The sequence below is a fragment of the Myxocyprinus asiaticus genome, chromosome 20 (genome assembly GCF_019703515.2).
Source record: "Myxocyprinus asiaticus isolate MX2 ecotype Aquarium Trade chromosome 20, UBuf_Myxa_2, whole genome shotgun sequence".
NCBI classification, from domain to species: Eukaryota; Metazoa; Chordata; class Actinopteri; order Cypriniformes; family Catostomidae; genus Myxocyprinus; species Myxocyprinus asiaticus.
The window spans coordinates 16805861-16818579 of record NC_059363.1 but is presented as its reverse complement, the minus strand read 5'-3'; the positions used below and the strand labels follow the sequence as shown (position 1 = coordinate 16818579).

The window sequence follows — 12719 nt, the reverse complement described above, 5'->3', positions numbered from 1 at the left end:
TGACAGGAAATGTTAGCTTGCTAAGTGCATGCTGGTGGTAAGCACTACTGATTGTAACTTGGTCACTATGCTATGGTTAGCACAGCTATTTCTCAATGGATAAAGCAATATGTAGAATACTCCAAATGTATTGGTCCTCAACCGAGGCTCAACCATAACACAAATTCTTCTAAATCTCACTATAAATCATTAAACACTAACTTGTCACTTAACAAGTCTCTCCCTTTATATTCATCTTGCACAGAGATACATACAATAACACTTAATTTTAACATTTACTCTCCCTGTTGAGGCCCATGCAAAGCATGCTGGGAACTAGAAATCTTCTGCCCAGTTCCTCTGTCCAGCTTAAGGAAAGCTGACAAGACATTTTTAGTTGAATCAAGTTTAAGTTCCGTTGGTTACATGAATTTTTTGAGTAACATGAACATGGAAGTATTGAGTAAAACTAACTATAGAGAAAGTAAATTTTATTTAGTGTGTTTTCTTAGCTGATACTTTGTTTTTTAGCATGGCTGGAATGCTTTATTGACCAATGAGCATCCAAGACCAGAATGATCCACTTTATAATATGACATAACACCATGTCGTATTCAATAAAATAAGCGGCTTTTGTTTTGTCCTCCTGACTTTGCCATATTCCAGTATTTCAGTCTGCAGAGCACGTACGAGAAGCTCCAGACACTCTCACTCGGTCAGCAAAGTCATACATTTCTTCCCACTACAGATAAAAATGCAAAGCTGATTTCATTTGTCCTCAGTGACCTGGCTGTGGTGAATATGAGGTGTTTAGAGAGGTGCTGGTGATATGAGTGGGGTTTAATCTGGTCAGAAGCATGTCCTTGTTGAAAGCCAGAGCAGGTGTGTTTGTGTGGGTTACATAAACTCTCATTACACACATCTCATTTCATAAAATCTGTTTTTATATTTACGGCCATGGTTTAAGAAAACATTCAGTTTGGTCACTACTAGTTTATTATTAGGCGTAATTAGGTGCAATTATGCACTTTGCAAAAAGAGAAGAGAGAAAAAAAGAGAATAAAAACGCAAAAGAGTGAAGATAGTCATGATTATATAATCTATATTAGATTGCATCTTGTTTGTGGTTTCTCATTGCAAACCAAGGAATTTCCTGCAGTTAGATCTGACAGATTTTTCAGATATAGGAGATGAGCAGAAATCTGAAATTTGTTAGCTTAAGTCGGCGCCACACTAGCCAATTTTTCCAACGATTTTCAGATGTGAGCTTCGTTAACGTAATCACCAGCCAGACAGAGGGATATGAAGCACACATTAGTATCTTTCAGCGGGAGGTTGTTAATCACTTGACCGTCAGGATACACTGCTGAGTTAGTGGTTCCAGCAATGGAAAAGCACATCTGTTTAATAAAAAACGTTCTGTTGCTGAGGTGGGGTCTTGTGTTCTCGTCAAGTGACCAGTGAGCTTTTTCTTTTACTGAAAAACTGACAAGACATCATGCTGATATAAACGTTTGCATGTTATCACAAACACTGAATGTAATCCATAGTGATTCTGTCACAAAACGTTTTTCCTGCCTTTTTTCCTACACTAAAATGACATCAGACAGTGGAGCTAAAACAGTCTGTCACTTAAAGCTGCATATGGACATATCTAAAGTGTTCTACAGCAAGCTTCGAGGGGATAAATACACAAACACACACTTTCACAGGGTAAAGTTACTCCATGAATCACACCCCTGGCTCATTTGGAGCATTTGTTTCAAAATCCTGTGCATTTTCTCCCTTGGTTTGGTTTGTGTAGGCGTATGTAAACATGGCAATCACACTCGGATCCGCACCAAAACAATCGGTCCAAGACCACCTGGATGGAGAAGAAATCTGTAGGTCAGCTCGTCACTGTAATTTGTGCCATTAGTTTTAGATGTAATTCATCATGAAAATGTGGATATAGCAGATATTTTGGCTATATCCGACAATGAGAGCAGGTACTTTTTAATGCAGAATGCATAAGCAGCTAGGATAAGAACAACCATAACGGAAATGTTACAGTTTTGGTCCATTTTCAAAACATAACTTTGTGAAAGCAAACCGAACTATGAAGAAAGTGCAACATTGTATCAATTTTAGTTCCTGTTTTAAAATAAATCAAGAAAGTTAAAGGTCTGAAAATGCCCTGAATCACTCTATTGCAATTGTTTATGCTCACGCAGTACTCATGTTGTTATTTCGACGAGCTCCACATGACAGGGATTAAGAGAGAGTATGTCTGTCACCACCCCACCATTTTGTATCTACAAGTGTGTCATACCTCCGACTGAAGAGACCGAGATCTCAGCAAAGCAGTCTGCATATGTGACACCCTTGGCCAAAATCAAGTTGTTTGGAGTCTGCTAGTGTGCCGCTGGCTTAAAAAAAATCGTATGGTGTCGTTAATGCCTTGAAATGGAAAAAAAGTTGGATTTTGTTTTTACTGCTTGCACGTATCACCTCAGTAGTGCAGAGTAAGATATATGGTGAGAGATAGACAAGACGAGGCCTTTCCAGTCAGTAATATTCATTTGCTGGCTTTTTTCCCACGTTAAAGCTGCTTACCTTAAGTGTTCTGCCACTGCTGTTGGAAGCTTTTTGAAAATTCTTTAAACAGCCAAGCATTTGACCACATACAGGTTAAGTGTTTTTCATTTAATTTCAGTGAGGTAGGCCACATCCCATAGGTGTAAGTCTTATGTATGATATAGTGAAAAGTAAACAGGAAACGACTAATCTGTAAAGATGACATGTTAAAAACAGCTCAAGGATCAGTAGGATGCCAGAAAGTTGAATCAGAATGGGAATAAGTGTTTTAAAGGGCTAGTTCACCCAAAATGAAAATTCTGACATCGACTCATTCATGTCATTCCAAACCTGTATGATTTTCTTTCTTCTTAGGAAAACACACAAAAGGAGATGTTTGGAAGAATGTTTATACTGTTCTTTTCCATACAACGGAAGCTTGTAGTGACTAGGGGCTGTAAAGCTCCAGAAAGCACCATGAAAGTACCATGAAGTAACCCTTATGGCTCATGCTGTAGATTCCAAGTCTTCTGAAGCATACAATAGCTTTTTGTGATAAGCACAATGAAATTTAAACTGTTAAGGCCCATTCACACCAAGAACGGTAACTGTAACGATAACTATAATCATAATGTTTTAAAAATAATTCTTACTGTAAGAGGGTAGCAACTTCAACTTCAACGTTCAACGACACAGAGGAAAGATATCGTTGGAATACCTTTCAGAGCGATTTTTATTTTTTATTGTATTTTTTTTAATTTTTTTTTATAGGGGTGCACCGATCAATTGGCCAACAATCTAAATCGGCCCATCTTCGTCTTAAGTCTGCGATCGGCTGATCGTGCCTAGAATCAGGGCCGATCTTTTTTGCAGCATGCAGGGAATCACACACAAGCTGTGTCTCGTTTCAAAGGCTGCGTGTTTGCTCCTTTAAACAAGCCTCGTTTAAACGAGACAGCCTTTGAAGGACAGACAGAAACAGAACTTATTATGGTTGCTATGACACCACTCTTTAACAAGTGCTTTGAGTGAGATGGGAACAAAGTTCCTTTGGAAGGGAATGTATGAGGTAATTGTTAGGAGAGTTATAATGATGTAGAGAGAAAAGAAAATAGATTTTACAGGTGTACTTTTAGTCTATAATATTTTATTTTAATTATATATTACTATAATTATACATATTATATACTCTGCACCCATCTACTGAGGAACTTCAACTTTGAACATAATTTTTTCTGGCAAATTGACGTATTTTTTTTTCATATAAATGATGTTCATTTCCATTGAAGAATTGTGGCTTGTGAGTGCCCACGAAGGATACATCTCATACGTCCTACGAACTCCCGTGAAAGAAGGTCACATTCGAAGGCTGCATTCAGAGTGTCCTACTCGCTTTTCTGAAACGAGACAGCATTTATGACATATGCGGCCGACAAATGCGACCTTCAGAGGACGCAGCCTTCGAAACGAGACACAGCTATACACTGCTACTCTAATGAAAGAGCGATTTCTCAGCCCTTGATGCATGACAGTGTGGCCTCTGTAGGGTGCTGTTATTCAGATGAATATGCAGGTTTGTTTTTAAAAATGTTTAAGAATTACACGTGTATGAATATTAAGTTGCCCATTTTCTAGAATCATAACGTAGTAATTCTGACTCGCTGCACTATGAGCACGGAGAGAATAAAGAGACTGCAAACGGGTTTAAAAACTAATTAAACAACAAATAAACATGCGTATACAAATCGGAGTATACGTGATGTAACGTGAGTCGTGACAATCAGACATTGTGTTGAGCGATAGAGACTGTTTGAGCAATCATGATTACTTTCAGCTTCACTCTCTTCAAATATGCTCACTCGCAGTGTCATTCAAACATGCGGCTCTCCAAGTGCTCTCAATATCTCATCAGACACTCATCTCAGCACTGTTCTGTGAGGATCCCAATTTAAATCCGATTAATGTTGGTCACATTACCACTAATCACAGCAATTACATTTGAACCATAACAGGACCACATCTTCATGCATTTGCTTAATAATTAGTGATTTATGTTACAGCAAATAAATTTTTTTTTTGCTGTAACAAATCATAATTTTAGTGCTTGTAATGGATATATTTTTCTTATTTTTGAACGTACAGTTGAAGTCAGAAGTTTACCTTAGCCAAATACATTTAAACTCAGTTTTTCACCATTTCTGACATTTAATCATAGAAAACATTCCCTGTCTTAGGTCAGTTAGGATCACTACTTTATTTTAAGAATGTGAAATGTCAGAATAATAGTAGAGAGAATGATTTATTTCAGCTTTTATTTCTTTCATCACATTCCCAGTGGGTCAGAAGTTTGGTAGCATTGCTTTTAAATTGTTTAACTTGGATCAAACATTTTGGGTAGCCTTCCACAAGCTTCTCACAATAAGTTGGTAGAATTTTGTCCCATTCCTCCATACAGAACTGGTGTAACTGAGTCAGGTTTGTAAGCCTCCTTGTTCGCACACACTTTTTCAGTTCTGCCCACAAATGTTTTTATCGGATTGAGTTCAGGGCTTTGTGATGGCCACTCCAATACCTTGACTTTGTTGTGCTTAAGCCATTTTGCCACAACTTTGGAGGTATGCTTCGGGCCATTGTCCATTTGGAAGACCCATTTGTGACCGAGCTTTAACTTCCTGGCTGATGTCTTGAGATGTTGCTTCAATATATCCTCATAATTATCCTTCCTGATGAATTTTGTGAAGTGTACCAATCCCTCCTGCAGCAAAGCACCCCCACAACATGATGCTGCCACCCCTATGCTTCACGGTTGGGATGGTGTTCTTCGGCTTGCAAGCCTCGCCCTTTTTCCTCCAAACATAATTATGGTCATTATGGCAAAACAGTGTCATTCAATAGGCTACATGTCATGCCATGTCAAGGATGCCAAATGCCATCGGTTCTCAGGTGTCATGTGACTGATCTCGATGTACCAAATGAGTAGATGCTGAAGCATGATTAAAATTTGGGGAGGGCAAGATTTCTTGGTAACTCTTTTGTCCAGATATGTACAATAATTGACAAAACACAGCAATTGTCAGTTCTTCATCACTTGTTTATTAATGTTAGTATGTTCAGCTTGTGTGTGGTATGTAATTGCTTACAGTTGGCTTACACCGTGAGGTCCAGATTGATGGTAATGCATGCATGTTTGTGAGTATGGGTAAACGGGTGTGTGTGTGCATATGAGGTGAGTGAGTGTTGTATTTTTAATGCTGCAGGCTGGCTGCGTCTTTGTACCGGTGTTGGTGGTAAGTGATAGGGCTGTGCTCCATGCCCTGTGTGTGCCCTTGAACAAACTGCACTCATGTCCTGCAATTAAGCAGTTGGGAGAATGGATAGAGGTGAAGGAAGTAAGGGGTGGAGAAAAGAGCACTGTGAGTGAATTGAGGAAAAGGAGATGGGTGGCTCATATCAGAAGCTCATTCTTCAAATTATGTACCATGTACACTCTGTACTACTTAATGGTAAATATACACTATTCAAGGGGTGGTATTTGGGTAGGTTACTATCGAGGAGAAGCAGATGTGTTGAGTACTGAGAGATGCGTGCTTGCGGGCTTTGTGTAGAGGCTTTGCAGCTACGCTTTAGTTTCTATTTTTTTTTTTCTCCCCAAAGCATTATATCCATGTGAATCCACTAAATCATAGCTTAATCTGTGGATTTAGCCTTTGAAAGCCTCATTAGTGTTACATTAGAGACTTTAATGAAATTGCCTTTTGACTAGTACCTGTTTTTGTGTGGTTTATAGGAGTGGTTTATTTCACTTTTTGACCTCCTTGAGAGAAAAGGGGAGCATGTAATTTTCATGGAGAATAATGGCAGGCTATTTGGAAACAAACAGCATTTTTTTCTGAAATTTCTAGCATTTTTGGTAATAGTTCAGGGATTTCTTTAAAAAAAACTTTCTTATCAGAATCTAAATGTTGATATGTGGTAGTTGTTTGTTACCTCATCTATTAGCTGTTGACGTTTATGAAAATTGTAATGTACTGCATAAAGCCTAATGATTTAAGGATTGCTGAAGTTGTATCCATTGTTTTGGAAATTGTCCCTTTCTTGGCTTGTTTCTGTTATTTTGCATCATGATAAGGTAGAAAATGGTCCATCTGGACTTTCAGAAATTTCTCAGGCTGGGTTGGTTTTGTACTCTGCAAGGGCAAAGCAGACAGCTTTATCAATAGAGAGAGAGAGAGATTTCCTGTTTTAGGAACACCAATCTCACTGGGTATTATTAGCAGTAAAGGCTCTTGAAATGGCACAGATTGGCACTCCTCAGAGGAATGCTGCTAAACTCTATTAATGCCACATCCTGCATTAGGGATCGCCCTGTTTTAGTAAGTAAAGTTGTTCAAGTCAGTTTCATTGGCAGCTACTGTATGATCGATGCTGCAAAACTTATGATGGGGTATTTTTCAGAGGTTTTTCATTTTTAAACAGTTGCTTACACAATATTGGATGTTTACATCTGCAAAATTATGCTTTCTGTAAATGGACAGTCATGTGCAAATAAAGCAAGATGAGCCACCCTGTCAAAACCCAGATTAAGGCCAGTACAAATGTAACAATGATTTTCTAATACAAATCTCCATTTGAAGTTAAATTTGGTCCAAAACTGCGGCTAATTTAGATTCAGAAGAAGCTTCAGTTGAGTTAAATTCCTGTCAACCTTTTACTGTTTCCTTTTTTTTTTCTTTTTTTTTTTACTAAATTAACCTACACTGACCTGATTTAAAGTGCACCCAAATATGAAAATTCTATCATCATTTACTCACCCTCATACCATCCTAGATGTGTATGACTTTCTTTCGTCAGCAGAATACAAAGAATTTAAAACACATATGTATCTCCACTCTGTAGGTCCATACCATGCACGTGAATGGTGACCAAAAATATCGGTATTAAATATGTATTCAGAAGTGATAAAATAGGTGTGGGTGAGAAACAGATCTAAATTTTAGATATTTTTTACTCTAAATCTCCACTTTCACTTTTACATCTGAAAGTTAAAGTGGAGATTTAGAGTAAAAAATACTTAAATATTGTTTTGTTTCTCACCCACACTATTATATTGCTTCTGAAGACATGGATTTAAACACTGGTGTCATACGGATTACTTTAATGTTTCCTTCGTGATTTTTGGAGCTAAAACAGTCTAATCACCATTCACTTGCATTGCGTGGACCTCCAGAGCTGAAATATTCTTCTAAAAATTGTGTTCTGCTGAAGAAGGAAAGTCATGTACATCTGGGATGGCATGAGGGTGAGTAAATGATGAGAGAATTTTCATTTTTGGGTGAACTATTCCTTTAAAATTCCATCATCAATTACCTACTTCATGTCGTTCCAAATCTGCGCAACTTTTTTTTGTTCCGTGGAACACCAAAAGGAGATGTAATCCTCAGTGACCTTTTACTTTCATTGTATGGTATTAAGATGCAATAAAAGTAAATAGTGTAACTAACATTGTACCTAACATCTCTTTTTGAGTACCACATATGAATAAATTCGTATTTGGAACAAGAAGAGTATCATTGTTGGGTAAGAGGGGTTAATGAGGATTAATTTCAGCCTGATTGAGTCTGACATATTTAACATATTTTAACTTTTTGTCCTTAATTTTGCCTGAATTCCTTCCTCTCTGATGATTTGCATAATTTCAAATGGCCTAAAGATTCTTGCAGCGGCATTTAACTGCTCTTCTGCTCTTTACACACAGTTCTGAAATACACACACACACACACACACACACACATACAGCTGAAATGCATGTTTTTCTTGTATAGCGCTAGGTGAATGGATTACATGCCCGAAATGACCACTTGCTTTGAAACTATTTCCCATTGACCTCACTTTTTAAAATCACATATGTCTGCAGACAGGCATTATTGTTTTGTAATGAATGAACTAATATTTGTGGACATTATTTATGTCAAGGCTGTTCGCTGGTTGGCTCATGATTCTGTCTGTTTTTCCATTGACAGGTACAAGCCTTTCTTTCCCTTCCAAGTGCAGCCACCACTCGCATCATCATGTGACTTGGACCTCTCCATCAGAGACACCCTATTGGTGGAGGGACGTCTACGTGTCACACTTGTTGAATGTAGCAGGTAATGCAGCAGCTGGCTCCTGTTGGTGTGTGACAGAATCAACCTTTTCTTTTGAATCTTCTCTGTTTTGGCAAAGAAAACATTGTGGATCAGGCCTTAAATGAAGTACTTTAGCCCTTTTGGCACTGTGTGCTGGGTAGAAACCCTCATCAGTGTGCTGTTGTAGTTTTATAGCAATTTGCTCTGTGTCTCCTGTGCTGTTTTCAGTGTCATTATGGATCAGGCATATTAAATTATAATGAAACAGCATGTACTGTTAGCCTGTTTTCAACAGGTGTGTACATATACACACCTGCCACATACATTAGTGCATTGTTTGTGCGTTCTTTTGTGTGTTACACACATGGTTTATTCAAATGTACTCAAGTCTTAGGTGGTACATATAAAGTCCAGTATAGTACAGTGACATTCATGTAAAGAATCAGGCGATAGAAAGAGACCTCTGTTCTGTGTGGTACAATTTCCTTTTTTCTTACGCATTTGAGACACAAAACTCTCTAACAGACATACACACCCTTCTGATACACACCCTTTGAGCCAATGAAATTTTAAATGTTTGGCTGCAAGCTGCTGTTTTGAGAATACTCAGACACACAAAGCTGCTTTCGTCTCACCATTGTGTGTCTATTGTGTTTTTGTCTGATTAGTATCAGAGTAAAATATTGTTTGTGAAGGGCTTGTTATTAATAATGCAGAGACTCTGACAATCACATACCAAACTTCACTGTTTATAGTCCATATACACTGGATCTTAACATATGGCACCAAGTTGATCAGAGATTCCAGTAAACATGCTGAAGGAACTGTCATCTAGGTCCAGTGTGTGTTTGCACTTTACCATTTATATTACAAATGTACAGAAGCCTTTCAACCACCAGAGGGCAGCAGTGGACTTAAGATGAATCAGTGTTTAGAATTACTAGTAGGTATGTGATGGAAGAACTGTATGTTTAGTATTTTCCTTTTTTGGCAGTGGAAATTGTCATGTTTTTACATATACACACTGAAGACTTGATTTATTCAGTCAAATTGTGGAATCAAAGGCAATCTCAGATTATGTGTTTTCTTCTTGATTGTTCTAAAACATATTGCGACGATTCGTCATATCTGTTCTTTATTATTATTATCATATTGTTATTTTTAACAGCCCTAATATTTATTTGCAATGTACTATGTAGTAAAATAAATAGAATTTACTTTGTTTATTTTATATATATATATATATATATATATTGTTTATTTTTATATATATATATATATATATATATATATATATATATATATATATATATATATATATATACACATACACAGAATATTTCATGTTTAGCCAGCAGAGGGCAGCAGTAGCTTAAAAACGTTTTTAAGGTTTTTAACGCTTTTATTGTATTGCAACACCATGTCTGGTTTTCGTTTATATAATACAGTTTCAGTCATGATATGAATTCAAATATATATATATATACATACATACATACACACACACACACACACACACACACATTCTACCGGTCAAAAGTTTTGAAACACTTGACTGAAATGTTTCTCATGATCTTAAAAATCTTTTGATCTGAAGGTGTATGCTTAAATGTTTGAAATTAGTTTTGTAGACAAAAATATAATTGTGCCACCATATTAATTTATTTAATTATAAAACTAAAATGTAATTTAAAAAAAAAAAGTTTTTGAAATTGATGACTTGGACTAAATAATAAAGAAAAGCAGCCACTAAGTGCCCAACATAGATAAGAACTCCTTCAATACTGTTTAAAAAGCATATTCAACTGATCACAATGTATAGTCAGCACATTAATAACGTGAAAAATTACTATTAAAATTTGAAAAAAATGTTCAGAACTTCTTAAACTACTTCAAAGAGTTCTCATCAAAAAAATCCTCCACGTGCAGCAATGACAGCTTTGCAGATCCTTGGCATTCTAACTGTCAGTTTGTCCAGATACTCAGGTGACATTTCACCCCACACTTCCTTTAGCACTTGTCATAGATGTGGCTGTCTTGTCGGGCACTTCTCACGCACCTTACAGTCTAGCTGATCCCACAAAAGCTCAATGGGGTTAAGATCCATAACACTCTTTTCCAATTATCTGTTGTTCAATGTCTGTGTTTCTTTGCCCACTCTAACCTTTTCTTTTTGATTTTCTGTTTCAAAAGTGTCTGTTTCTTTGCAATTCTTCCCACAAGGCCTGCACCCCTGAGTCTTCTCTTTACTGTTGGACATGAATCTGGTGTTGAGTGGGTAGAATTCAATGAAGCTGTCAGCTGAGGACATGTGAGGCATCTATTTCTCAAACTAGAGACTCTGATGTACTTATCCTCTTGTTTAGTTGTACATCTGGCCTTCAACATCTCTTTCTGTCCTTGTTAGAGCCAGTTGTCCTTTGTCTTTGAAGACTGTAGTGTACATCTTTGTATGAAATCTTCAGTTTTTTGGCAATTTCAAGCATTGTATAGCCTTTATTCCTCAAAACAATGATTGACTGATGAGTTTCTAGAGAAAGCCGTTTCTTTTTTTGCCATTTTTTGACCTAATATTGACCTTAAGACATGTCAGTCTATTGCATACTGTGGCAACTCAAAAACAAAAACAATGTTAAGCTTCATTTAACGAACCAAATAGCTTTCAGCAGTGTTTGATATGATGGCAAGTGATTTTCTAGTACCAAATTAGCAATTTAGCATGATTAACAAGGATAAGGTGTTGGAGTGATGGCTGCTGGAAATGGGGCCTGTCTAGATTTTATAAAAAATTACTTTTTTCAAATAGTGATGGTGCTGTTTTTACATCAGTAATGTGCTGACTATACTTTGTGATCAGTTGAATGCCACTTTGGTGAATTAAAGTACCAATTTCCTTCCGAAACAGCAAAATCTGTACATTATTCCAAACTATTGGCCACCAGTGTATATTAGATTGAGTATGCAATATCTCATTACTGGTGTTCTCTCTCTCTGTAGGTTGTTTATCCTGGGCTCGTATGAAAGGGAGACATATGTTCACTGCACCTTAGAACTCAGTGCTGAGGAATGGCGGGAGAAAACTCGCAGCTCCATAAAAGAGGTAAATGATACATGCTTTCTCTGCTTGTGGGTGCTGCAGTTCAGTGTTTTTTCACTGTTTTTTCACATATATACAAACACTTTTATTGCATGTTTTCACATAAGCAAGTGTAAATCACTGGAAGGGTGACAGCTGTGGGTCAAAGATCAAGGAAGTATAGATGAATGACTGACAACATCCCTTAAAGTGACACAATCCAAACATAGACACCAGTGAACCAGTAAATTGAGTCATAATTGAAGTATATTCATCAGTGAAAGCAATTACTTTGTGATTAATGTTAAGGCGCAGTCACACATACCAATGCACGGCGAAATTCCACGGGCGAAATACAGTCATCTCAATGGGAATTCGCGCTATCTTAAATTTTGTGCAATGGACTTCCGGTGGCAAAGTATTTCTCTATGCGGATTTCTTGTTGAGTTCAAGTTTGGTGAACTTTGACAGGCGAAATCGCTGCGTTGACCAATAAGAAGTTGTTTGGTTTGGCAGTGACCTCTGTGTGGGCGGTGCTTTTTACACAGATGCATTGAATATTCACAATGGACAAGGATATCATTTTAGAGGTCAGTTTCTTTTTAACTTCACTTTCAGCACAGCATAAAAAGACTTTTTTTTATTTTATTTGTTTTATTGTTATTTCAGTAGGTTTTTTTTTTTTTTTTTGTGCTTATTTCACATGCACTCCACCAGGGGCGTAGCACCAAATGTTGGGCCTCGGGCTTAATGTCAGGGCCCCCTAAATCATTTGGGTTGGTGGGGGGGGTTATATATAAATGGTTTTAGATGTATATTTAACCGTGCTATATTATAAGTAATTCCCTTTTTTTTTTTTTTTTTTTTTTTTACACAAACATTATTTGAATCAAACAATAAATTAGTACAAAATAAATGCATACAAGCAAAATTAATTATACATTTATAATTTATAAGTTCTCCATAAGATTACCATAAGATCT

General features: G+C 37.0%; 1 protein-coding gene across 2 annotated transcripts in view; it reads left to right on the top strand.

The window, feature by feature from the left end:
• pdzd8 (PDZ domain containing 8) overlaps positions 1–12719 on the top strand; it is a 69975-nt gene that overhangs the window by 19040 nt on the left and 38216 nt on the right. Inside the window, exons 2-3 of one of the 2 annotated variants that reach the window (XM_051646508.1) lie at positions 8556–8681; positions 11658–11760. In XM_051646508.1, the coding sequence (XP_051502468.1) occupies positions 8556–8681; positions 11658–11760 (229 nt within the window). The remainder of the gene's footprint in view (positions 1–8555; positions 8682–11657; positions 11761–12719) is intronic. The other variant, XM_051646510.1, reaches the window with a different exon arrangement.